The sequence below is a fragment of the Asparagus officinalis genome, chromosome 3 (assembly GCF_001876935.1).
Source record: "Asparagus officinalis chromosome 3, Aspof.V1, whole genome shotgun sequence".
Lineage (NCBI taxonomy): Eukaryota > Viridiplantae > Streptophyta > Magnoliopsida > Asparagales > Asparagaceae > Asparagus > Asparagus officinalis.
This window is the reverse complement of record NC_033796.1, coordinates 20,406,864-20,434,402: the sequence shown is the minus strand read 5'-3', so window position 1 is coordinate 20,434,402 and position 27,539 is coordinate 20,406,864. Positions and strand designations below refer to the sequence as shown.

Sequence of the window (27,539 nt, the reverse complement as noted above, 5' to 3'; positions counted from 1 at the left end):
CCCCCCCCCCCCCCCCTTCAAAAAAAAAAGCCCACCCAAAAAAACATGAGCAAAAGAAAGAAGAATAGTTAATAAGGATTGCTTCCAGAATAAGGCTCGTCCAAAACTTTAGGGGTTTAATAACAATATGGTCAAACCCATCCCCATCTCATGTAGATCAGTCATGACATATTTGGAAGTAAAGAATAATTAGGCCAAGGGCCAGAGCAATAGGGCTCAAACCTATCCCCATCAAGAAGCAATCAACACGAGAAACCAAAATAGAAATATACAAATCCCCTCCACCTGTCCACCATTCTCGCCCACAAACATAAGATACAGAATCACCCTCACAACACAGGTTATCCCATTATTTGAATGACCCAGAAGAACAACTATCCCTTTGTGAGCGAGAAACAAAGGTCCAATCCTAAACTAACACTTCTATTCATTCAATATCTTGGGACAAAGACAGAAGTAACAGAGATGGAAACTTGCAATAAATTCCAGAAGAAATAACAGAATCACCCTCACAACACAGGTTAATCCCATGATTTGAATGACCCAGAAGAATAACTATCCCTTCATGAATGAGAAACAAAGAACAAATCATCAATTAACACTTCCAATCATTCAATGTCTTGGGACAAATACAGAAATAACAGAGATGGAAACTTGCAATAAATTCCAACCACATCAAGATGTAAATTGAGTAGGCTCAAAACAAAAGAAAACATGACATGAAAATGTAGAGGCAAAGCACAACTTACAGCATAACTAGGAAGATCGAATTTCTTCCGCTCTCCAAAGACTTCGGAGTGCTTTAGGAAAAGAATAATGAGGAGTATTATTAAAAGAACTAGAATGTAGAATCTGGCAAAAGTCAAACAAGAAAAAGAAATGAAAAACATGAAGAATATCAAAACTAATAAAACATACCTCAAGGTTGTTTAAGTGCAAGTCAGGTTGATTGCTTGGCCTGAAAAGGAGTTGAATATTAGTTTTAGATAACAAGAGACCTCCATACTTACTGATTATCAAATAATGGTGAAACAGTAACCACAGGAACTAATGTGACACTCAAATTAACTAACAAAAGTAAGAACAGATTCTTGCTCCAACTCTGAGAAAATGCTAACCTTCGATACCAATATTTGTATGTAGCATACAAAGAGAATATGATCAAGAATATTATGAGGTTGAATGCAATGATAGTAGTAAGACTGATTCGTGATGGAGCCTTCTTCTTTTTGCTCTGAACTAGCAGTGCTTGAGGTTTTATTCTTGCCATGAGTTACTTCTAACAGTGTTCCTTTAACACTGTAGAGTGCATAAAACAATCAAAGTTAATGACCAGCCAACATATGTAAAAGAGATATGTAACAACTAGGTATCAAATCACATGACTAAGGTGAATAAAAGGAAACCTGACAAGGTGATATATCTTCAAGAAAACAAAAAGGCATTACTGACACATAAGTGAGAAGTAAACATATTACGACACCAAATGTAGACAATGTTATTCCAAGAGCACTAGATTACCTAAGAAATTTTGTAAGTAGCTAAATCAAGAGATTAACAATAACAAAAAAAATTATAAAATAAATCACAAGCTGGAAACTAAAACCTAGAGAATTTTTATCTTCTTGTCTCAGCTAAGAAAGCTTATTGTTGAGCACGAATTTTTGAGAAAGGATGTATAATTGAACGATAGAAGATGATGGGCTCGCTAAAAACAGATTTTCAAACTTAAAGTAAATTAGCATGATCGAACTTTCTAGGTTTGGGATCTTAACTCTTAGTAGTTAGTAGAGTTTTTTCAAACAGGAATTAGAGTTTACTGTCTTTCAATGGATTGAATTGGGTAAGACTGTGTCAAAGAGAATCCGATGGGCATAAGCAGAACTAAAGAAGTACATTTGTACTTTACATACAATAGTTTTCAGCTAAATTACCAGATTGGAATATTTAGTTTCTCCATTTAGGCCTTTACCAATAAGGTATATTTAGTTGCTCCGGCAACAATAAGGTATTAAAATGTGTTTAAGTTTCATTAAGGTAGAAAAGTTGGATGGCAGTGAAATTGACTGCCGAAAATCCTCACGTAATTCTTTTTAGCTACTGAGTTAGCAAAGTGCAGATGATGTGTATAAGGTAGTTGGGATTCATTTAAACTAAAACAGGAATAAAATTGAGGCTTTTTGTGTGGATTAGGATTCTTGGTTGGTAGGGGAAATTTTGGGTTCAATTTTGGTTTCTAGAGTTAGTTATGAATTATGCCTAACCCTCTGACACATCATCAAAACTCCGCCACATCAATCTTTTTATTCATTTAAATAAGATCATGTGTGCATATGTGAAGCTTTGGCACCTAAATCACATCAGCGATGAAAGATTTGACCTTAATGGCAAAACTAAACACATTTTAATACCTTATTGTTGCTGAAGCAACTAAATGTACATTATTGGTAAAAGGTGGCAATTATGTATACCAATCTGGTAATTTAGCCAATAGTTTTCAATTACGCTAAGAAGTCAAATAGGCAAAGAGTTAGTCTTTTTCAACCTGGTCAGAAGCTCACTGGCTATGAATATATCAGGTCAAGTTTGATCAACGAATTTTTGAGAAAGGATGTCCAATTGAACAATAGAAGATGATGGTCTTTTACTAAAAATAGATGTTCAAATTTAGAGTTAAATTGGAAATATCTAGCATGATTGAACTTTCTAGGTTTGAGATCTTAACTCTTAGTGGTTACTAGAGTTTTTCCCAAAAGGAAATTAGAGTTTACTGCCTTTCGACGGATTGAATTGGGCAAGATCAAAATGACTTCGACAGGCATAAGCAGAACTAAAAAAGTACATCTGTACCATAGAAGTCAGGCTCATGGGACGCTATAGTGAACCACGACTCAGGTTCCATCGTCCCAGATTCATGGTGAAACACGACCAAATTGACTAACTCCAGTGACTTGATTTAGAATTCAAACCAGTTAAAATTTAGCAAACAATAACTCTTTTTCAATAGAATAAAATAACAAAAAACATGAAAAATCAAGCAAATAGAGTATGCATACTTTAATTGCAACATAGTTCTCAATATTCTTTTACCGTTATCGATATCAACTAAGCATATTTCTTAAATTTGACTATTGCAAAACCTCCTATTCCTACATTTAAGAACCGAATTTATTACGTACCATGTTCCCTAGCATAAAATATAAGACTTACACCCTCATACTGATTCCTAATAAGTGGCGTGCCAAGCTCCCATACTTGTCCCGTGAACCAGAACAAAACAGATTCCATGCAACTATGATATGTACTTTACATACAATCAATTTCAATCACGCTGAGAAGTCAAATAAGCAAAGAGTTAACCATTTTAAACCCGGTCAAAAGCTCATTGGTTATGAATATCTTAGGAAGTCCTAAATTCAAACTTAAGGTTGATCTTTTGGTGGTCCCAAAGAGTTGTGGTCCCAAAGAGTTATAGGTTTCTGCGGTTCTGCATAAAGAGTTGTTTGTACTCCAGATAGAGGTTTAACCTTGAATTTAAAGGATCAATTTATTAAATTTCGGTAAGGTGGCATCATACGGACCCTTAAACAATAATGTAAAATCAAAAGAGCCCAATTACGATGTAAAACAACATAGATTGAATGGTCGATACAAATGATAAGATGATAGTCTAATATGTGGAATGCATTTTAGCAGTTAATGGATATGAAAAGATTTCTTCGGAAAAGATTCTCTTAGAATCATCCTCTCTCTTCTTTCTAGCTTCTTCTTCTTACTTCCTCCATAGGCCATCATCATCTCTGCTGTTTTAATATTCCACCTGTATACTATCTTCGTCATCTGCTAATCTAACCAAGGTCGAAAGACTCTTCAATGTGATAGAATTCTCCTTTGTTTCCTATTATATCTTAAGACAATTCAGGACTACGGAGCAAACTTTTCAATATTTTAATCTAGGTTGTCGTCCAGAAGCTGAACCTTCCACTATCCTTGAAAAAACAGTTCTGTTTTCAAGATATTTGTTGTGACTTGTGAGACACTTTTCTATATCCAAATCTAGGTAATCATCTGGGAATGTAATCTTCTACAACTATCCTCAACAAATAATCTCGCAGAGTCCTTTGTCATGACTTGTTAGAGAACTTCTCAATATCCAAGGTTCAATATATAGCAGATCTGTAAATCTCAAAGAAGGTATTCTGAAGATACAAAGATTTTAAATGTATACAGAAACTAGAGATTTCAACAAACAGCTAAGCTGGTTCTCATTTTAAGTTTTTTTCCCCATATGAAATACAAAAGTCCAGCACTGTGGTGGCTTACATGCAGCTTACAATCCTAATATGCCTAATACAAAACTTTTTCCTAATCTGTTTAATACAATTTTTTTCCCTAATGTGTTTAATACAAACCAAATATTAAGAACCATACGCATGGGAAAATCGAGTTCTCAAAATAAATAAATTTAAAAAAATGAGATCTATCAACTTACGCAGAAAACGAATCAAAAACCATCTTAATTACTGATAATCTTGCATCAATGAACAAAAACAAATCAAATCCATCATTTTTCCAATTTATAAGGCAAAAGTTGCAGGAATCATAAACGTTCAACAAAATTAGCCTAATTTCTCAAATCAGCGCGATTGACTAAATCAAACGAAGTTAACCCTAAATTGCCTAAAATTTTCAATCAACCATCACTTTAATTTCAAAAGTGCATCCAAATTGAAATTCTAAAAGTAACATACCGTTTCTCTTCAATTCCACCGCCAAATTTGACACTCTCCACGTCCTAGCCTGATTCCTCCGTCGACGGATCAAGAATTCAAGAGATCAGCGAATCAGCGAAAGAAACTTTTGATTTTTGGGATGGGGGAATTTCTGAGATTCTAGGGTTAGAGAGAGAGGGGAGGAGACAGAGAGAATTGAATCAAGAGCAAAGAAGGGAGAAAAAACCCAGCTGCTGGCTAACGTGTGAGTATTGACCGCGGTGAGGGAGGTATGAGTACCCGGCGGTGAGAACTATAAGTGGACCGCTTCTTCGCTTCGATTTTTATCGTTGAACCGTTGGCGTCCAAATCTCAATCAAGGCCCTAAGCCCAAAGGTTGGATTAGATTTGGGCATGGGTTATTTCGATATTGGACCCCACGTCTTCAATATTTGGATATTAGCCCCCACATCTTTAAAATGGATCTCCGCCCCGCCCCGCCCCAAATACTAATAGTATGTAGAAATAAGCCCCCAGTTAATTATTTCGATATTAACCCCCCATATCTTCAATATTTTGACATTAGCCCTCAAGATCTTTGAAATTATTTCAAGCCCCCTAAGGGCTCTCTTCAGCCCTAATCCTCTGACAAAATGAAATATAAATTAAACCCAAAAGATAAATCTTGGTCAAACAGAACTCAAGTGTCCATAATCACTCATGAAACAAGATAAAAACTAATAACAGCTTCATGCATGTACATAATTAGCAATTGCATATTTCAAGGAAAACAAGATTCCATTGATAGAAGTACAGTTAGAAACTTGCTTTTACATGGCTAAAATGATTAGACTTTCTATTCTCAAAATGCCATACACAAAATGTCATACACATATGTTGAGGGTAAAATTTTAAAACAGACCCCTTTGCAAAAATATTCTCAAAAAAAACATGTTTTGAAAATATTCGCAAAAAACGACCTAGTTTTAGTCTCAGGGCTGAAACTGGGTCGTTTTTTACGAAAAATATTTCCAAACTTCACGGGAGTTGAACTCCCGTGAAGTTTTTTCAAAACAAAACTTCACGGGAGTTCAACTCCCGTAAAGTTTTGGAACATTTTTCGCAAAAAACGACTCAGTTTCAGTCCTGATGCTGAAAATAGGTCGTTTTTTAAAAATAAAGTGAAAACGGGTCTTTTTTTGGGAATATTTTTGCAAAGGGGTCTGTTTTCAAAATTTGTCCCATATGTTGATGTTTGATATCAAACAGTCAAATAAAAGGAGTGATTAAGTTAACGGTGGTCCCCTAAACCTCCGAATGTCTGGTTCTAGAGTAAGCTATTCTTCTGTGGACAAGTAACAAATCATAAGAGGGGCGGGGTTGGGCTCCCCGGTTGTTCCTCCGACGATCAAGTCAGTGATTTGCTTAAGTGGAGAAGTAAAATAAACTACATTATTTCTTAAGCACGATGGATAGAGGTAAAGATCTTACCTTATTATTGAAAATAGTACCACTATTTATAATGGTGGTAGAATGGTAGAATGGTAAGTTAGGCTGATTGGGGGTGTGTGGTGCCATCGCTGCTCCGATGTGTCATAAAGACTATTGGGGGCAGAGGTACGATGGCGCTCATAATGCATTTAATGTCATTTATTGCGAGGCGATTGGTCACCAATGCACGGGAGGGGGATCGAGGATCGAGGCATTTCGTCGCCTTTCTACTCGTCCGGTGGCGAGAGTACTGTCTTTTGAGTCACCCTCGCAAGGTATCGGTCAATTAGTCGGTGGAGTGGAGTGATTAACAGTCGACTTAGTCAGAGGTCGACACGTAACACCATTCGAGATGTCAGCTCGTAACGTCTTTTGAGTCGAGAGTCGTGAGTCGTCCTCGCAAGATGTCGGCATATCGAGTCAATCGAATTGGACCTTACATTATCTTGAAGCGCTGACTTGATTATGCGTAATGTGGGACATTTGTCCGCCATTGATTGGTGATTATCTTTCATCACTAAAATGGCTATAACAACATATACGACCACAAGCCATTGTTTGCTTACATAACTAAGTACCAAGTGAAATTTTCTTTGTTTGATAACACGTATAATTCACAAGAAGATGACAATGTTTGCAAAATGTCACACAATATCTCATCAAACTATTTCCATATGACTTTGCTAAGCCCTGATGTTGTTGATGATTGAGTAGGCTGGTTCACCGATAATTGATTTGATGATGCTTGAGTTGATGCTTGAGTTGATGCTTGAGCTGCAGCTGCTATAGGTGGACCTAATGCATGATAATCTTGAAGTGGTAAGCTACTGGTAGTGGTGATGGTGGTGGTATTGCATGATAAGCTGATGCAATATGAGCTGTTGTTGGATCTGATGTTGGAGGTCTTGTTCCTTTACCTGATGCTAGAGCTCTTCCTCTACTTCTAATAGCTTGTAACTTGTTCATTCTTGAGCTTGACTCACCAAGCTTACAACAAGTTAATGTAAATAAATGTAATTCATATAACCTTATGTTGTTGCATTCAGCATTATACATCACCTTATCGTACTAGCTTTTGATGGTTGTTCTTGTGCATGTCCTCTTCCTGAAGCTTGAGATTGCTATTGAGGAATTTGGTTTCTTTTTAGAGGTTGCCTGCAAGTGCTCTTATGATGACCCAAAGCTCCACATCTTGTGCACGTGTGCTTTCTTTTATCAACTTGCTTAGGTTCAGTTTCATCCCTTCCCCTCATTCTCTTCTTTTTTGGCCTTCCTACAGGCCTCTTTGCATGTGAGGTTCTAATTGTGAAATCCTTGTCATATGGCTCCCATTGATCTCTTGATGGCATAACATCAATAGACTTAGCATAGGCCATCATGTAACTGCAAAAACAAACAATATTCTATTAGTTATAGAAGCTAATAATGTACATCAAAGGAAATAGATCAAATCTAAATGTCATATACCTTTGAATAGAGTAATACGAGTCACAAAATTGTGACCAGTCTGCATTCCTAATAGACCCACAAAGTTAGCCACATAAGTACATGGCAAACCTGTAATTTGCCACCACCTACAGCTACAATTTCTTTCCCTTAAGTTGATAGTTCTCCTTTCAAACTGATATTCCACTTTAGCCTCTTTATCATTTGTGCAAAATACCTTGTATCCTTCTAGCCTTTTGCTAATATCTTGACAATATCTGTCAGCTACTGGAACTAGTTTGCCCTTCCACTTATGTCCAAGTCTTCTTCTTTTATTGAATTTCTCCATTAGATTTCTCCTCAGCTTAACTATAAGGTCAACAATGGGGAGAAATCTAGCATCTAGGATCCAAGATCCAAGAATTTAAAGACTCGGATAGATTGTTATTGGTGTTGTTTGTTTCTAGATGGATGTGTAAACTGACTTCTAGACCACACAAATCTATCCTTAGATGCCAACTTGATGTAAGCTTGATGCAAAACATTATCCCAAGCCTTCATATGATCATTGAACTCCTCGCTTGTGTAAGCCCTTGCTCATCCCATACTGCTTGCTCAAAAAAGTATCCTTGAAAGTCCTTTTTAAAATTCTTCCAAAGATGTCTAATACAAACCCTATGCTCCACTTAAGGTAATAATATAGACACTACCTCCAAAAGGCCTTTCTCTTGATCACTAATTACTGATATGTGGCCAATATCACCAAGAAAAGCTTGCAACAAGTTTTGCAAGAACCAATACCAACTATCACCACTTTCGCCTTCCACAATAGCAAAAGCAATAGGAAATGAACCATTATTCACATTTAGAGCATTAGCAGCCAATAATGTGCCAAAATATTTTGACCTCACATGACATCCATCAAGCCCCATGAATGACCTAATACCGTGTTTGAACCGTTCAATACTTGCATCAAGGCAAACAGACATTCTTTGAAATGCATAATCAGATTCCAATTGCACTTTAACATGACTACCAGGATTTCTTTTTAAAAGCTCATGCTTTAAAGATAACACCAAATCATAGGTAGCTTCTATGCTGTCAAAGATGATCTCTCTGGCTTTCTCTCTCCTCTCCAAGCTCTATTGTAATTGAGTGTCATTTTGAATTTTGACTGCATCAAACTTATAATATCTTTAGGGGTTATATTAGGATTTGACTTAACATCTCCTAGTATATTTTGAGCAACCCAATCTACAATAGCTTGAAAATTACCACACTTATTTACACCAGTACATGTATGCAAGCCCTTGAATACAAAAATCCCTATTGTTCTTCCATCTAGAAGTCTTTTTGCTCTAAGACGCCAAGGACATCTCTCTTTTTTGCATTTAACTGCAGATCTTTTAGGCACATTTTTTACAAGTTGATAGTTAAAGTCCATTTGATGCTATGTTGTTGCAAACAAAATCTCAAATATTTAACATCTTTGAATTTCTTTCCAAGTGCAAACTTAGGATCTTCAACATTTGTTTTGTAGACAAACTCTTCCATACTCCTAACTTGATCCACTTCATCTTCACTTGATTCTTCCATCTCAGAGCTATGAACTGAATGGTACTCATTTATGGAATGACAATCATCAGCATCATCACTACAACTCTCTACATTATCCACTTGTATGTCTACATCACCTTCATGACTGCATCCTTCATTTACATCTCCTATCTCAAAATTTTGTTCATCATTTATTCGCATCTTGTTGTTTTGTTCATCAGCTAGTCCCCAGTTATATCCCCCATCCCAGTCATATCCATTCTGATCATTATCCCCATCATACATTTCATTAATTCTTGGAATGGATTTTAAAGTATAGAACATTTCCACCTTCTTCTTTTTCAGATTTTTTAACACACCGATGAATATTCTATTGGATTTAATTGTATAGCAAATCTCCTAGGGTTGGTTTCAGGGATTGTGTACACCAACTTCATTACATTTTCCATAGTAGTAAGAAGAAACTCAGAAAATTTGTTCTTCAAGCTTCTTCAGTGATGTGTTCTTATGTCAATCCTAAGTGTTTTTTGATGTCCACATTCATACTTCCTTCTCCCAGTCCTAACGATATTTCTCCAGTACCCATTATACCTCAAAACAACCTCCACAACACCATCATCCATCAGTAAATGCCCAAATTAATACTATATGCAACAATAAACAGAAAAAGTCACATAAAGCTCATTCACAAACCAAAATCATGAAAAGTTATAACAAAAATCACAAACAATAACAAAAGTAGTTTTTTATTGAAGGCTCAATAAACTACTTCACTTGTAGTTAAAAAAAGGAAAATTGAAAGTCACAAACAATAAAAGTGAAAATCATAATGCTCGACCACAATCCCTAAGTGAAAATTCACAAATCCAAGCTAACATCAAGCTAGAATAAATTATTAACATAATACCAAACATTTATTTCAAAACCCCTCTCCGTTGTTAAGAGTGAATATCCTAATAAAAATACTTCAATTGATAGTATAGAGAATGAAAAAATTTATCCACATAATATGAAGCATTTTTTTCAAAAGCCCTAAATCTTTGTGAATTACATGCAAAAACTGGAATACAAGAGTAAATTCTGAAATTATTCATGAAACAAACTATCCAAATTTTCAGTGTTTTACATCTGTCTACCCCCACAGACTCCATATTAATCAAACTTCATCATAACTTCCCAAAAAGGACTCTAATTTGAGAACAATAATATCAACCTAGAACAAATTATCCACAAAATTAACAAGTATTTTTGCCTAAAGATTCCAATTTTCTCAAGATTCATAAAAAAAAACCCATAAATTCCCTCTAAAAACTGAAATATGGATTCATTACCTTCCTCTTGAAATCTTGCAGCCTCGAAACCGGTGAAGTGAGAATTAAAACCCTCGTCATCGAAAATAAACTCAGCTCTCCAGCATGCGTTCAAACTAAGGCACAATGCTCAACCTAAATGCCAAATCTTGAGAGACTACACAATCCCCAGCTTCGATTGCCATTTTTGAGTGCGGGTTAGGGTTTTGATCAAGCTTGAAGTCATCAATTTGGTTGGGGGTGAAGTGAGAGGAAAACTCTCGCCTTTCTTAGATTTTGGTTAGAAAAGAGAGAGGGAACCGAAGGGTTTTGGGGTTTTATCTTATTTTACGATGTAATTATGGTTAGTATGAACCAACCATGGTTACGATTTTTATGGGGTGTTCGCTTCAATAGCTGGCAAGATTTGGATTACTAATCCCATATTTTTTTATGGATTCCTAGTTAATTTATAAAAAAAATTAAGATAATTTTATGTTGTCATAAAATCTTTTTTTTTTTTTCTATGTTTGTTTCATAACATGAAAAAATAAAATCCAACTTTATAGAAACCCTCAAATTCCTATTCTTTAGTTTGGTTTGGTATGAGAATAGGATTTGGTCTCATAATAATATAGAGTTTGTGAAGAAACGAAATCCGAAAAAAGAGAGAGGGAGAATAGTACAAATGCTTCAGATTTCTGCCCCAAATCCGTCCAAATCATTAAGATTTGGATTTCTATAAAAGAGCTTTGCTACAGGGACCCAAAATATGGGACCAATAGGGGGACAAGTGAGGTGTCCCCCTCCTATTGAATAATGAGTTGGCCATCATTAATGATGGCCAACTCATTATCCAATAGGAGGGGGACACCTCACTTGTCCCCCTATTGGTCCCATATTTTGGGTCCCTGTAGCAAAGCTCTAAAATCAATATAATTTTTCAACTTTATAGATTCTGAAATTTATAAAATTTTGGGGAACCAAACTCAAGAATATGATTCATAAAGAATCATTTATTAATAATTTTATCATTATCAGACCTAAATCCTATTCTTTTTCCATAAAAATGGTGAAACAAACAGGCCATTATTGTAAAATAAACGGAGTGGCTCGTCTCAACATACTAATAAGATTTTGGGAAGCTGACATCAATTTCAAAGATTTGGGGGGCTAATGTAGAAATATAGAAGATTTTTTTTTTTTTTTGGCAGGGGGGGGGGGGGGAGGTGGTAATATCAAAATAACCCTTTGGGTATTTAAGTATGGTGTTGGATTGGATTAGATTCTGCTTTGATAAGGATATTGTGCAATCATGTTTTTTTTTTTGCATTATTAGGTGTATAATGTCAAAAAGTTAACTTTGCTCATATTTTGGATTTCCAAATTAAACTTTTAAATTAAATAAATGATAGCTTTTTCATGAGATGTGCCTTTCAATTGGTTGGAAAATCTAAAGGCCACACCAAAAGTCTGAATTTAGTGATGAACGAATATCTACCGTCTAGAAATTTAGTTTGTGTCATTTGCTAATTATGCTTGGATTATGAACATTTAGATCACAATTCTTTACATGATATGAGATTTTTAACTCTTTAGCTATACATGGTTGTTGAACAGGTAATATTTTTCTCAAATCCCTTTTTTATATGTAATGAGAAATTGATGGTACTCTTAAAGGCACCCAACAATGCCACCTAAACGCACAAAACAATGACACATGTTAATTTTATTTTGACATTAAATTGAAAGAATTCTTATATGATGGGTATTTTTTACCATAATTACAGTCCTCATGAAAATAAATGTATCCAAAATTAAAAAAATCTAATTATAATTAAATACTTGTTAATCTTAATCAATGATAAGTGACATACTTTATTTTAATATTAAATTATAATTCTTATATGATGAGTATTTTCTATCCATAATTAGAATCCCCATCAACTTAAAATTAGAAAATTCTAATAATAATCAAATATTTGGTAATCTTAAACTAAATAATTAGTAATCTTAATAAAATCATAATTACCCATAATTAAAAAATAATTACATTTTTAATTCTCTTTAATTATTCATAATTAAAAAACTGATAATCATATTTTTAATTCTCTCTTCTTTTATAGATAAAGGAGGGATTATTAACCTTACATTGATTCCTAATATTTCCTTTATATAAGTTTTTTACGGGTCACGTGGAATTGAAAGCCGAATTTCAAGATATTTTTTAAATAAAAAATGCACTGCTACAAGTTTAACCTAATTTTAATTTGTTTTTGTAAAAAAGGTGATATTAGGAGTATCAAAAATGCACTGCTACAAGTTTAACCTAATTTTAATTTGTTTTTGTAAAAAAGGTGATATTAGGAGTATCTTAGTCTAATATCATTTTACTAAGTTTAATTTTAATTTGTTTTTGTAAAAAAGGTGATATTAGGAGTATCTTAGTCTAATATCATTTTACTAAGTTTCATGTTAATGTAGTTTTTTTGTGGAGTAATGCCGTAGAACTGTTATCTCACTCATTTGCATTCCTATTGAACTCTAGGAGACTTCGTCCATGGAACTCGTCGTCTAATTTGTGCAAACTATTTTATGGATATCTAAGAATCAAAACCAGGAAGTCAAAGAAAATTGCTTTTGTGCAAACTATTTGTAGTTTTTTTTGTGGCTTCTTATTTTGAGAAAAAATAGTTTCATGTTAATGTAGTTTTTTTCAATTTAGGAGCTAAAAGTGCATGTCTTTGATATTTTTAAATGCTACATATTTCAGATAAGCAGTAATCTATGTGGGTCATTTGTAATTTATAATTTGTTCAGATTTTCTAAGAATTCAACTTCGTTTCTAACTGGGTAATAATTTTTTGCATCGTAGATGGATAATGATGGTGATTATTCTGATGAACAAAGTGTTGTTAATATGGTTCAAGGTGCTGCCCTATCCGTTTTAATTATAATAATTACTGTTATAAGGAGAATGCAAGCAAGGCGTAAATCAATTCGTAGTGGTCCAAGTAAGGAAAAAAAAGACAAGAGAGAGCTAGAATTGAGCACATAGAGCGAATTTATAATGGTTTTAGTGATAGTTGTGTGAATTATATTAGAATGCGGAGTGGTGCTTTTGTTAAACTAGCGAGTATAATGAGGAACAATTGCATGCTAACAGACTCAAGAAATGTAACAGTGGAAGAACAACTTATCATGACACTGAACATTCTGGGTCATAAATCTAAAAATCGGATTGTTAGATCTCATTTTACAAGATCAGGGGAGACAGTTAGTAGATATTTCAAAAAGGTATTACAAGCAATTATTTGCCTGCGAGGACGATACATGAGACAAGCCCCCAATGACATCCCCCAAGAGATCGTTAACAACCCGCTATACTACCCTTATTTCAAGGTATATCTACACTTTAAGCACATTTAAGTGTATAATCAATGGAAGTAAATTGTAATTTAGTTGTGTGATACATGTATTATAGGATTGCATTGGAATGATTGATGGGACTCATGTTGATGCAATGCTTCCGATTAATCTTGTTGCACGCTTTCGAGGCCGCAAAGGTATTACACAAAATGTGCTTGCAGCTTGCACCCCAAACAAGCTATTCACATATATTCTAGCAGGTTGGGAGGGGTTTGCAAATGATTATAGGATTCTTCAGGATGCATTGTCTAGACCACAACCACATGGATTAAGAGTCTATGATGGTAATTAAATAAAGACTTAACTTAAAATTTATTAAGTTTAATATTCAAACTTGACTTAACAATTATCTTAATGAAATTGTAGGCAAATACTATCTATGTGATGCTGGGTACCCAACCATGCCAGGTTTCATCTCTCCATACCGAGGTGTTCGATATCATTTGAAAGAACATTCGGGTAAAACACCTAAGAATAGAAGAGAATTATTCAATCTAAGACATTCTTCATTGAGGTCTAAGATTGAATCTACATTTGGCACATTGAAGAATCGTTTCAAGATTTTGTGTGCTAAGCCGCATTATCCTTTTCCTATACAAGTAGATATTGTATTGGCATGCACGGTACTCCATAATTTCATTGCAACTGTGGATCCAAGAGATGAACTACTCAACGTTGATGAATTTAATGAAGACATTGATGGTGAGGTGGCCTTCGAGAATGACACTAATTTAGTTGATTTTACTCAAAATCAATCTCAAAGAGAGCAAACTGAATCAAGAAATGAGTGGAAAACTCTTAGGGATAACATTGCTTGGGCGATGTGGGTGGACTATTGTGATAAGTATAATCATGGTGTAACCACAGAGACTTGATTTTTTTTTGTTTTATTTATGCTCATATATGTACTCAATAACTCTATTTCCATTAATGACGTTCTGTTTTTAATTATCGTTTTTAATGTTTTACTTCTTTCAGTTATCTAACTTTCTCTATTTAATTAGTAATGGCTGATAATACATCATTAAGTGGGAGAGATAATCCAAAAGGCAAGGGGGTAGTTCCATCACCTTCCCCACCACCTCAACCCCCGCAGTCTGTACATCATGGCGATGGTGGGTATTTTCCATTTCAGCAGTCATATTTTGTACCACCACCTCAAGCATATCCGAACATGCCATTTCATGATAGCAGCTACTTTCCGATGCACCATACTCTTGGGTCATATACGAATATGCTGAATTCTTCAACTTTACCTCCACAATTTCACAGTCCTAATCTTAGTGGGGTGCAGCTTTCTCACACTAGTGGTAATGGATCTACTCCCGAATCAGGTTCCAAACTGGACCTCGTAGAAGAAGGGGTAGAAACATCGCCAAATCCAAAGAAGAAGAGGAAAAAAACACATCTAAAAAAAACGATGAAGCAGGTGGTTCTCAAGGAACCAAACATTTGTTCTGGGATTCCCGTTATGATGATGAGCTCATTCCATTTCTTGCCGACTTGGTAAGGAAGGGTTATAAACCCGACAAAAGCTTTAAGAGAACTGCTTTTCATATGGCTTCTCAACACATTAATGAGAAGTTTAACACAGTTTTTAAGTGGGATAATGTCATGCACCGCATCAAAACTCTACGAACAAGATTTCGTGATATGGAAACTTGTCGTAATCTCAGTGGTGCTGGATGGGATGAAAGTACGAAGACTGTCATCATGGAGCCCGAATATTTGGATAGGTGGATTGAGGTAAATAAACTCTGGTAAAACGATGATGATTTTTTCTATTTTTTACTTATTTTCATTGAATTAATTAAAATATGTTTTTTCAGGACAAGAGCTTTAAGAATGCTAAGCTTAGACAATATGTCAATAAACCCCTGAGGCATTATGATGATCTCGCCCTTATCATCGGTGATGATCAAGCTACAGGACAATTTGCTAGTGATGCTTGGAAAAAGTTTAGCCGTAGTGAGACAATAAATCTTGGAGATGAGATGAACTCACCAATGCATTCTCCCCAATCTACTCAAGTACACATTTTAGATGACGAGGACACTCCTTCGCCTAATGAAGCACACAACACATCAAGTTCTAAAGTTAAGTCATCATCCGCCAAGGTAAAGGCTCGTAAGACCAACCTAGATAGTGAGATCATGCTAAAGATGGTGGATAAGATAGATGTATTTAGCACAAACATGAAGTGTGTGAATATGCATTGGACCGAGAAGTTATCCACGGTCCTATATGCTCATTCACATGAATTTAGTGTTGCTAAGTTAGATACATACTACCGTCACCTGTTTATGAATGAGCATGAATCTAGACTATTTATGGGCATATCTTCGGATGGTCAGAAGGAGATGATAGAGGCATTTCTCAACAAAGAGGATTGAAGACATATAGATCATGGGTGTGTGTGTTAGTTTATGATTCTCATTTAAGCACTTTTTTGTTTGAAAACTTTTTTAATTATGGTTGAAGACTAATATCGTTTGGTTTAGAGACAATACTTTTTTTAAATGATGTTTAGTTTTGTGGTTGTCGAATTGTATGACAATGACTAATATTATATTTATATTGTAGTAAGTAGTTATTTGCTTTCATTTTATAATATTATCTTTCATACTGTGAATATTGTGGTGTACTAACCTTTAAATTAAACTTGTGACTGCAGGATATTTATAAGTCACCATACAATTTTTTAAGATGCAAGCAACCTACAATGTGCACACATTGTACTGGATGGCTATTCCTCTGGGTATTTTGTGTAGTAAGTTTTCATGACACGTGTTTACGTTGGTGACTTTTTTACTTTTAGGTTATGATTATTGGCATAATATCTGAGATTAGCAACCTGCAATATCTATTGATATTGTACTGGATGGCTAACAATGATGATATTTATCATATAATGAGCTCTCAGCCCTCAGCCCTATTCAGTTTGGTTTGCATCATCAATTTAGGCTATGATGATTGTCAGATTTTCTGAGATTAGCAACCTGCAATATCTATTGATATTGTACTGGATGGCTAACAATGATGATATTGACTAAATTCTGAGCCTTCAGCCATAATCAGTCATGCAACTCTTGTTGGCTTTGTGACCATTACTTGCTGTTGTGGGTTTGCTGGTTTTGTGTTCTGTTTGGGCACTGGTTGGTTTGCTTGTTTTGTGTTCAGTTTGGTGTACTTGCTGTTGTGGGTTTGCTGATTTTGTGTTCAGTTTGGGCACATGCTGGTTTGATGGTTTTGTGTTCCGTTTGGTGGACTTGTTGTTGTGGGTTTGCTGGTTTTGTGTTTAGTTTGGGCACAGATTTAAATGCATCATCTCATCCAACTGCACTGCGCAGATATAGGGAAATGCATTTAATAGCATAATCAGTTCGGTTTAAAAGTATTGTGGAGCGAGCGAGCTGTTGTTGGTTTGCTGGTTTTGTGTTTAGTTTGGTTATTTTGTGTATGTTGGTTGTGTTCAGGTTGGTTTGCAATGTTTTGTAGACTGGTTGTAAGCCATGTTGTGTAAATGTTGTGCCCCACATCAGGTTTTGTGTAGCCATTTTGTGGCTGGTTGTGTAGCTGCATGTTGTTACTTTCGTGTGTTCAGTTTGGTGTACTTGATGGTGTTGGTTATTTATGTGTGTAGCCTGGTTGTGAGCTAGGTTGGTTTGCTGGTTTAGTAGACTGGTTGTGAGCCATGTTGTGCAAGTGTTGTGCGCCACATCAGGTTTGTGTAGCCATTTTGTGGCTAGTTGTGTAGCCGCATGTTGTTAATTGAGTGTGTTCAGTTTGGTGTACTTGATGGTGTTGGTTATTTATGTGTGTAGCCTGGTTGTGAGCCAGGTTGGTTTGCTAGTTTAGTAGACTGGTTGTGAGCCACGTTATGTAAGTGTTGTGAGCATGTTCAGGTTTTGGTACGTGTTGGCTTTGTCCTCTACGGCCGTTGTCTTGCAGGTAAAAAACTTTTCTGTATATTATATTTTACTTCAATCATGTGGAATTAGGCTTTTTGTTTCACGTTTATTTCTTGTCTACAGTTAGCAATTAGCCCTGATGGGGTTCACATTCTTGGTGGCTCTAGTGATGGAAATGCTTACATATGGCAGGTATGTTTTAACTTTTAACATGTTTGCATCTCTAAATTCTCAGTTTCTCGCTTTGGACTCCGTATTGTCATTGTTGAACTTAGGTACGTAGGCCTGAAAGTAATCCAATCATGTTGAAGGGACATGAAGCAGAAGTTATTGCTGTAGACTGGTATGCATTCTAGAAAAGCAAATGCATCTGGTTCTTCTACAGCTTAAGGTCTTTTGGCTGACATTTTCCTTGTGCCCTTTTATTTTATATCCCTTCAGGTGCTCTTCTGACTATGGGAAAATAGCAACTTCATCAGATGACTTCATGGTGAGTGATGTCTCCAATAGTTTCCTAGAAGTTAACTTCATTACTTAAAAAATGCTCTTAATTATTAATCTTGTACCAAATATCTTTTACGTTAGGTTCGAGTCTGGAATATAAAAAAAGGAAGCTCCATTAGCACTAGATCGCCAACTGCAGTTCGAAAGAGAGTAATTGCACATTCAAGCATTGAATGCAGAAAGCTAATGATGGATGATTCTCATTCAGGATCAGGAGATATAGACAAGCACCTCTGCCATTAAAACGAAATGAAAATAAACTCACCCTTACCTATTCAAACTGAGGCAGTTAAGTTCACTACACCAGAATCCGGAAAGAAAAGAAAAATTGATATGTTTCTAAAGAGTCCAGCGTCTGAATCAGATAGTCCCTCTTCTGTCTTATATCCCCCTCCCTCTTTGAAAAGGAGAACCATTCGCGACTACTTTATGTCGTCATCTTGTAATTCTTGAACCACACTATTTTCTCTCTAAGCTAAGGTACTTATTTTCTCCCTCTATGATTCATTGACTATTTGCAATTCATATTACTTGATACTTTGTTTTTGCTGATACAGGCTTTTGAGTTTTGACCGACTGAGAGGCTGCTCCCCCGAGAATCCTCTCAAAGATGATTATTGTGGATATAACTGTCTAGAGCATCTAGCCTAAGAACTGCCAGCTATTAACATTTTTGTCCGATACCCATGAAGCTGGGGTAGTAAATATATGTTGTGTCATGCCAAAAATTTGTTGCCGAAGATCATAAGTTTATCTCTATCAGCAAGAGTACTTGAGAAATACTTTTGTAACTGCTCTCTGATCAATATACTAAGCCAATTATGAGGCCAAGAAATGCTTGTATTACAGGATACTATGACATGAGCAGGCTCTAAACATCTACTTAAACTTTGTAAATTGTTGACCTGATGTATAAGCATATTGATTAATCTGAAGATTGTTTACTAATTGTTGACCTGATGTATAAGCATATTGATTTAATCAGTTATGTTTCTTTTCATATCACACTTCAACACAAGGCGTGAGCAGAGAAATAGAATGATAAAAATGAATTTGCAGTTAAAGAGGATGAAAACAAAGGAATACCGTCATGCATTACTAAAGAAATCACGAACACGAGAAAGGGTAAGCTCAAACCCATCCGTAAAAGCTACAAAAGACTTATAGAATCCTGTGAGTTGTCTATTGTGAATATTTATAATCAAGGTTTGATGTTTCAGTAAGAATATCTTTAGTTTTAAGTCCCTACTTGAATATTTATGAGTATTGGCATTGATGGCTTATACGATGTGGGGGTAATCTTACCATGGTGACTATAAACACTTTTCACTAAAAACTTTAAAACCAACCAAACACAAGAAAAGTGAGAAATGTCATATCAACAAAAGTTTTCCATTTTTTTCCATGCGAACCAAACACAAGAAAAATAAATACATTGGTTTCCCATCATTTTTTTTGTACGAACCAAAGCGAAACAATCTATTTCTTGGAAAAGTTTGGAAAACTCAAAACTTGTGTTTTTGTACATGGAAATACATTTCCCTATATCTAGGAAACGAACCAAGCAGCCCCTTAAAAAAAAACTTTCACACGAATCTTTAATTTCTTAAAAGATAAATTTCACAAAGCTTCAATAACTTTAGCCATTTGACACTAAGCCTACAAACTTTCTGAAACCCACGATAACTTTTAGAACTTTAGAAAATCACCAAAACATTTTTAATTTTTTTCACTTAACCCTGTAAAAGTATTATCCCATAATTTTACTCTAATAAACATTACCCCTTAAGTCCAATATATACCTCTCAAGTTATTCCAATTTGCAGATTAATCCATAAAATTACAAACAACTATTAAAAAATTACAAACAACAATCTGATAAATATGACAATACAAATGACTCCTTGAAAAATCTCATATTACAAAAAATTCCTTTAAATTCTAAAAATTACAAAGAACGCTCTAAAAAAATCTAAAAACTATAAACTATAAACCATCCCCTTAAAACTCTAAAAGTATAGATGACCCCTTTAAAACTACAAATACTACAAAAAAAATCTCTTAAAAATATGAAAATTATAAAACACCTCTCATAAAATTCTAAAACTATAAAAAGGTCTCTGTAAAATCAAAAAATTGCAAAAGCATACAGTTTAAAAAAAAACAAAAAGAACTACCATAAAATTTTGAATAATGTGAATAGTTCCCATCAAAAAAAATTATAAACAGCCCATTTTAAAATCTAAAAAAATACGAACAACCTCCTTCAATATTTAAAAATTATATAGAACCCCAAAAAATAATAAACAACTATTATTAGGGGTTTTCTACCAAAAGTTATTGAGGGTTAAATAAGAAAATGAAAAATTCCATTTCCTTATTTTGTATTTCTGTTATAAGGAAACAATGCTTCGACTCAAGTTATTTACTTTTGAAGAAGAAGTAACAGTCCAAACAAAATTCAACATAATTTAAATTTTTTTAATGGAAGCAATTTTAATTTTTAGAAGCGAAACCAAACCCAAAAAAAGAAAATCATAGAGAACAAAAAAGTAGATATACAAATGAAAAAAACTAAATCAACTTGCCCGAGCACAAGCATAATACTTGTATTAGGTGATGTAACAACCAAATGGAGAACTAGTCTCGAGGTCAAGGCAGATCCAGAATTTTTTCCCATTGTGGACAACTAGTATTTATTTATCTAAAAATAAAAATATTATATTATAAAATTATAGTACCTAATATAAATACATTCAGCGCATTTTTTCAACTCTATTAGCCTTATCTCACTTTAATTGTTGAAAAGTTAAATGAGTTTTACTTTCCAATGGGCTATTTAATTTGTTACTAACTTCTTTAGTATTCTTAGACATATTGAGGTGCAATGTTTTTAATTCATGGAAGGCATATTGAAAATATTGCAAGGATTTATATGCAATTTATAAATTTTCAGAAGTATAACTATACAACGAAACATCTACTTAAAACAGTTTTGCTCAAAGGCACAGTAAATTTTCTTCTAAGTACCAATATCTTACAATATTAAGGACCAATTAAAACTGACACGCACAAATAATTAGTTAAATAAAACACTTTCTTCTAAGTACCAATATCCTACAATATTTTGTGTTTGGACTGGATTGGTAAAAAGGAAATAGAAAATTACAGAAACAGTTCATTTTTCAACTATCAGGATTTTGTGTTAAACAAGAGAAATATTGGATGCTGACGTTTGGATTGAGAACCTTGTTATTCAAGGAACATCAATAAGTTAAACCTATTCACTTGGTCGTGAGAACATCTTAATATCTTATAATTCAAAGTTTTAAAGTCACCCCACATGCACTGAAGTCAAATGAGCAGGACATACGACATATTACAAATTGTACTTTTTCCAACGATTATTCCCGACACATGGTTAAATACGTTACCAAAAATTATGTTTTTCCCGACGATTTTAGTTAGCGTCGGCAAAACATATATTTTTCCCCGTGTTTATAATTAGCGTCGCTAAAAGTGTTTATTATTTGTGATGGTTTAACTTAGCGTCGTTAAAAGTATATGGATTTCACGACGTTTTTCATTTTCATCGGTAAAAATATATATTTTTAGCGACTTTTTAGGATTGACGTCGCTAATAGTATGTGTGCATTTATCGCGACGTGTTAAGTTAACGTCGCTAAAAATCTCTTTTTCACAACGTCCCTGCTTTGTGTGGCTAAAAGGTCTATTTTTTAAAGATGCTTTTTTATTCATCTGCGTCGCCAAAAAAAGCCCACAACTCCCCCCCCCTAAATTTTCATTTTACCGCTCTATAAAAAACCCTAGAAATCTATTCAGATCCCCAATTCCCCCTTTTGCCTCTCATCCTCCTCCGCTCAAACTCCCTCTCCTCCCCTCTCACCTCCTTCTCTGTGACCAGGCCTAGCCGCCGCCCGAGTCCGCTATCCCCCTCGGCCTCCCTCCTCCGCTAGTGGTCCCGTAGGGTCTCTAGCGTCCGCCAAGTGCTCGCTTTCTTCGCCTCCCTCTCCCCCCTTGACTCCGCCACCTTCTCCTTCCCCGTCTTAATGGATTGCTCTGCTCCTCCAATTCCACCACCACCCCATTAAGCCCTTCGCTTCGGGCCAATGAGGCCCACGATGGCCCATCGGACTTCAAGTCCTACCTGCAGTACTCGGACTTCACTAACTACATGTGTCCGGCACCGGCTTCTCCTCCTCCTTCAAGAACTACTCCGACGGCGATCAACACCTTCTGCCGCTACAGCCGTGACTCCGTCGGCGACGAGGACTCCTCGCCTTCTGCTCCGTCTGCGGGAACGTCGTCACCACCAACTTCACCTCCTACTCCGCACTTTCTATTTCTATACTTAGTGAGAATTTCCTCTCCAATTTTTTTTGGTTAATTTTGTGGCCTTCATGAATTTTTTTTAAGTTGTTGCATAATTTTTAATGGTTGTAGCTTTTCAATTTGGTACAATTTTTGATGAGGTAACCTACACTATGATTATTGCTTTTGTATATTGTTTATACTTGCTTTTGTACTTTCTCTGTTTATGTGTAGATTATTGTTTGGCAATATAGTTTTGTAAATGTGAACGTAACCTACACTGTAATTACACTATACCTTTTTGCTATTTCTGATGCATGTTTGTAGATTTGATATGTAAAATTGTTGAAGCATTTTACTTGTTTATATATTCTGAATGTTATGACCTAGAGATGGTATGATTGCACAAGAAAATTTATCTCGTTTTAGTATGCTTCAAAATTTGCTTCATTCTACCTTTATTTGTGCAATAATAAATTTATATCATGTACTGTAATGGTGTCTTTAGGCAAGCTGGAAGCATGTACAAGAATGTAAAGAAAAAGATTGAGAGGGGCATTGCTTTCCCAACTTGTATTTCGGTCAACAACACTGCATGTCATTACTCACCATTGGCCAGTGATGAGACTATCTTGGAAGAGAATGATGTTGTGAAAATGTAAGGCTTAGTGGTCTAAAATTCCTTAATTTGAAAAGTTTATAAGGATTGTAAGAATATTTATAGCTTCTTTTCGATTGCAGTGACATGAGGGTGTCATATAGATGGTTTTATTGCGGTTGTTGCACACATGTACTTCAAGAAGGACCTGTGATTGGAAGAGCAGCGGATATGATTGCAGCAGCTAACACTGCTGCAGAGGTTGCCCTGAGGCTTGTGAGATCATGGAAAGAAGGTGTGTGAAATATAATCTCTTTGTTGTGAATTGTTACCCATACATTATAGTTATTTGATCTCTTAGTTAGGTATCTTGAAGTAAAATTACGCCTTCAGTGTGAATGTTCAGAGACTGATGTTGTTGTTCTCTTGAAGATTATTCCATGGATTTTTTTAGTTCTTAGGGATATCACTTCCTTGTTAATTGTACTAGGCGAGGCTGTTTGAGCAAGCATATGAGGAATGAGTTGGATGGATGTTAATTGCCAAGTTATCTGCAGCGAATTGTTACAAACCTGACCATTTGAAAAAAACCAGAGGACTAGGAACTAGATAATTTCTTTTCTTGTGTTCCTCGTTGTCAAAATCTCTTTCTAACTAATATACGTATTGCGAAGCTTGTCTCCATCTGTGTTGTCAAATATTTATTATGTTGTCAATGTGCTTCATAAAGGCTTCGGCGTGAAAATAAAGTTGCATATGCTAATAAACTGTTACAACGTACCCCAGTGGTAAAAAGATAAATACTTGGAGTTAATCTAGTTAAAGAAATGCTTGAATTGTATTCTTTTGATAAAGGTTTTTATTTCATTATCATTTTACTTCACTTTATTTTAGAGTTGCATGCGTGCGTCTGAGTATTGTTGGTTGCTTAGTTGAATTTACATTTTTTATTCTTACAACTGATTATCTTATTGGGAAATTGTTTTTCAACTTTCAGTTACCTTGTCGATTTATTGGAAGTAATACACTTAGTTTTGCAGCTTATGGACAAGCTGCAGGCATGCGGTACCTTGAGGGTATGTTGTCGTCTATTTTTTGAGCTTTTAGATGACTTATAAAATCATAACATAACAGATGAGTTTTTTCATTAATATGCATTAGTGGATTTTAATCTACCCAATCATATAGCTTTTACTTTGCATTTTGCTTAAGTTAAGCATATTATTGCCAAAATGGTTGGTCAGGGTTTTATACATGCATTACTAAATTGAGATTTATTATTTTATTAGCAAGGATAATATGTAGTTAGCCCTGTGGATAATATATGTCATTTTAGATTAACCTAAAAATGTAAATAAAATAATTCATAGAATTTTGCTTTGGAAACAGCCATATCTTCAGACTTGTGCATGAAATAAGAACAATGTTCGAAATTTCTTCATTGGACCTTGATGGAATCCTTGAGAACTAAGTTTCTTCAAAGGTCAAACTATGATGACAAAAGTGGATGGGAAAAAAAGAGATGCATTGTGTATAAGAAAGGCCTAGGGGCATTATACAAGCAACTTGTTTACACAGGCAAATGCGCAACCCCACCCTGAGCCATCATCCATTGCCTAGCCCGACCAACTAGAAAGCCCTCATACGATCGGGAGCAGCGTAGGTAATAATATATCATTATTTACATATCAGATTCACCTTTTCTTTATATCATTATTCAATTAAATTTATGAAATTAGTAAAGTTGACCGTAGACTCATGTTGTGAAATAACAAGTTTGTCATTGGAGTTTGGGAAGACACTGAATATGGCAAGTTAAATGCATGATTTGATGAGGCATGTGTGCTAGATTGGGTTTTTATGCTTAGATGCTCTTTATCTTTAATTCGAATCGATGGAAATGGAAAATCACCATGATGACTCTTTTAAAGAGAAGAACTTTTAAAACACATTGTTGTTTATTCAGGATATTAGGATTGGAGATAGATGAACAGGTGTTTCGGTTTTTACCTAGGATATGACCGATAGAATTCAGGAACACATCTAGTCACGGGTCTGATACATGTGCACTAAAATCTGTTGTAAACTGAAATTTCTTAAAATCTAGAAATCATGACTGAAGATTGTGATCATGTATATTAACTAGAATTAATACATCTGTCAGCCAAAAAAAACTAGAATACAATCAATAGGATTCTAAATTATCTGATCAAACCATATATGATTTATGACAATAGGATTCTAAATTATCTGATCAAACCATATATGATTTATGATTTGCAAATCGGAAGTTCTAAATACGAAGAAATGCACAATTATTTGCAAATCGGAAGTTCTAAATACGAAGAAATGCACAATTCACAAAAGCTGCACAAAATTTATTTTTGGCATGTGTATGTTTTTGGTTTAATGAATATGATATATGTACACCCAAAACTTTTTATAGAATGTGTAGCATTTCTCAAATAATTTTAACAAAAATTTATGTTTGCTTTATTCTTGTTATGCAGGAACTTGGATTTGATTATCTTGGAAGCAAAGAGCAGCTTGCCATGAGGCTACAAGCAAACTGGAATATTTAAACAGTTGTTCCATTCTTTCTTTTCTTTCACATTTTCCTCTCTTTCCATTGTGTTTCTTTTTTTCCTTCATGGATTACAAGCAAACTGGAATATTTAAACAGGCTTTTGAGCGTTGACTTGGAAATGGAAATGAATGTAACTATTTTGCAATGGGAACAAATTCTTTGTTTATCATAATATGCAACTTGTTTGGAGTATAATTTAATGTTTGGTTTCTTTGTTGATGTGAATGGGAGCAAATTTTTTGTGAATGTTCAGGTTCAATGTAGGCTTGTAGTTGACAGAAAAGATATTACTTTTGGCGATGCAAATTAGTGTCGACAAAAGTATACTTTTTAGCGACGCTATCTTGCGTCGCCAAAGATATAGTTTTTAACGACGCTTCATTCTGCGTCGCTAAAAGCTACACTTTTACCGACGTTAACTTGCGTCGTCAAAAGTATAATTTTTAGCTATGAACAGTTTTGCGTCGCTAAAAGCTATACTTTAGCCGACATATTGGCTTTTGGCGACCCTACATGCGTCGCCAAAAGTACAAGTTTTGCCGACGCACTTTTGCATATGAAAAAATTCTGCATATTTTTGCCGACGTAAAATATTATGCGTTGCTAAAAGATGTACTTTTCCCGACGCATGAAGCGTCGCCAAACGTGTTGACTTTTACCGACATAGTGTGTTTGCATCGTCAAATATTTTCTTTGACGCACTTTTGGTAACGTGTTAGCGACGCTGCATTTTGCGTCGGGAAAGATTTTTCCCGACGTTTTTTAAACTTTTGTCGACGTTTTTGTTTCGTCGACAATGTTGTTATTTGTTGTAGTAATCACTTCAAAATGTTGTCAAAGGAAAAGAAGGGGAGGAAAAAAAAAAGGTAGAAGAGGGCATATCTGTGATAGGGTGAAGAATAAGAAATATTGGCACTGCAAATACTGGAATAGAACGGGCGGACGCTGAACTAACACTGGATATTTATCTTCTGCTTGAATTCTTGTTTCAGTCATTATGATTAATCTGACATCATCTTAAAGCTTAGAAACTATATGATGAATGTTGACGGATACGATCAGATCAGCAAAGGGCCAAGCCAAAAAAAAAAAAAAAAAAAAAAAAAAAAAAAAAAAAAAAAGGAAAAGGGAAAATTTCCTCTATCGTGAGAATAATTATAGCAGTCAATATTTCGAGCAGCAGGTGAGAATAAAAAGCCATCGTGGTGTCCCAGAAACAAAAACAGACACGATAGTCAGCAAAACAGCAAACTTTTTTTTTTCCTAAGTTCTTTTCAATTTTCCACAAAGTGAACGAACTTGAGGCCAGGGCACCTGCAAAAGATACAAGCTTCTTGAGATACTCTCTGGAGAGTCGACCCAAAGCAAAATAAATAACAACGGTCGAATAATGATGTCAAAACATCGAACTGATCAGGACACGTACTGTTGGATTTAAGTCATGTATCACACGATTTCATGGAGAAAGACAATGCTAACGGACAAATTTTCAAAACCAACCCATTTGATAAACTAATTGCAAAAAACGACCCGTTTCAGATTTATTTAGAGAAACCGACCTGGTTTCAGCACTGTCGCTGAAACCAGGTCGGTTTTTCTAAAAAACTTTACGAAACTTCACGGGAACTCCCGTGAAGTTTTTTCTCATAACAAAACTTCACGGGAGTTGAACTCCCGTGAAGTTTCGGAATTTTTTTTTCAAAA

General features: G+C 35.0%; 4 protein-coding genes and 1 long non-coding RNA gene across 8 annotated transcripts in view; 3 read left to right on the top strand and 2 right to left on the bottom strand.

Moving 5' to 3' along the window:
• Nucleotides 1-5,058, bottom strand: part of LOC109833288 (peptidyl-prolyl cis-trans isomerase CYP21-4-like) — a 10,707-nt gene extending 5,649 nt beyond the window's left edge. Inside the window, exons 1-4 of one of the 2 annotated variants that reach the window (XM_020400896.1) lie at nt 4,752-5,058; nt 1,119-1,299; nt 919-958; nt 750-800 (exon numbers count right to left, since the gene is read on the bottom strand). In XM_020400896.1, the coding sequence (XP_020256485.1) occupies nt 750-800; nt 919-958; nt 1,119-1,270 (243 nt within the window). In that variant the 5' untranslated portion in view covers nt 1,271-1,299; nt 4,752-5,058. The remainder of the gene's footprint in view (nt 1-749; nt 801-918; nt 959-1,118; nt 1,300-4,751) is intronic. The other variant, XM_020400895.1, reaches the window with a different exon arrangement.
• LOC109833287 lies at nt 6,765-10,793 on the bottom strand. The gene is made up of 2 exons (XR_002245186.1): nt 10,517-10,793; nt 6,765-7,586 (listed from the first exon to the last, which is right to left on the bottom strand). It is a non-coding gene; the product is annotated as an uncharacterized LOC109833287 (long non-coding RNA).
• Nucleotides 13,303-16,532, top strand: LOC109833286. Its single transcript, XM_020400893.1, has 4 exons — nt 13,303-13,404; nt 14,908-15,409; nt 15,580-15,649; nt 15,733-16,532. The coding sequence occupies exons 1-4, from the start codon at nt 13,350-13,352 to the stop codon at nt 16,294-16,296; spliced, it is 1,191 nt and encodes a 396-aa protein (XP_020256482.1). The 5' UTR covers nt 13,303-13,349; the 3' UTR covers nt 16,297-16,532.
• LOC109832130 (denticleless protein homolog) lies at nt 17,301-18,665 on the top strand. The gene is made up of 5 exons (XM_020399567.1): nt 17,301-17,854; nt 17,938-18,006; nt 18,090-18,157; nt 18,256-18,304; nt 18,400-18,665. Exons 1-5 carry the CDS (start codon nt 17,801-17,803, stop codon nt 18,559-18,561), a joined length of 402 nt encoding a protein of 133 aa, XP_020255156.1. The 5' UTR covers nt 17,301-17,800; the 3' UTR covers nt 18,562-18,665.
• Nucleotides 22,114-26,039, top strand: LOC109833284 (ERBB-3 BINDING PROTEIN 1-like). 3 transcript variants are annotated; one of them, XR_002245185.1, is made up of 5 exons: nt 22,114-22,693; nt 23,159-23,308; nt 23,392-23,543; nt 24,246-24,324; nt 25,759-26,039. XR_002245185.1 is itself a non-coding variant. In XM_020400891.1 (5 exons), the coding sequence occupies exons 2-5, from the start codon at nt 23,172-23,174 to the stop codon at nt 25,770-25,772; spliced, it is 339 nt and encodes a 112-aa protein (XP_020256480.1). In that variant the 5' UTR covers nt 22,566-22,693; nt 23,159-23,171; the 3' UTR covers nt 25,773-26,039. The 3 variants fall into 3 exon arrangements, 2 of the variants coding, with proteins under 2 accessions (XP_020256480.1, XP_020256481.1); XM_020400891.1 differs by having other exon boundaries at nt 22,566-22,693; nt 24,289-24,324; XM_020400892.1 differs by lacking the exons at nt 24,246-24,324; nt 25,759-26,039 and adding an exon at nt 23,739-24,239 and having other exon boundaries at nt 22,566-22,693.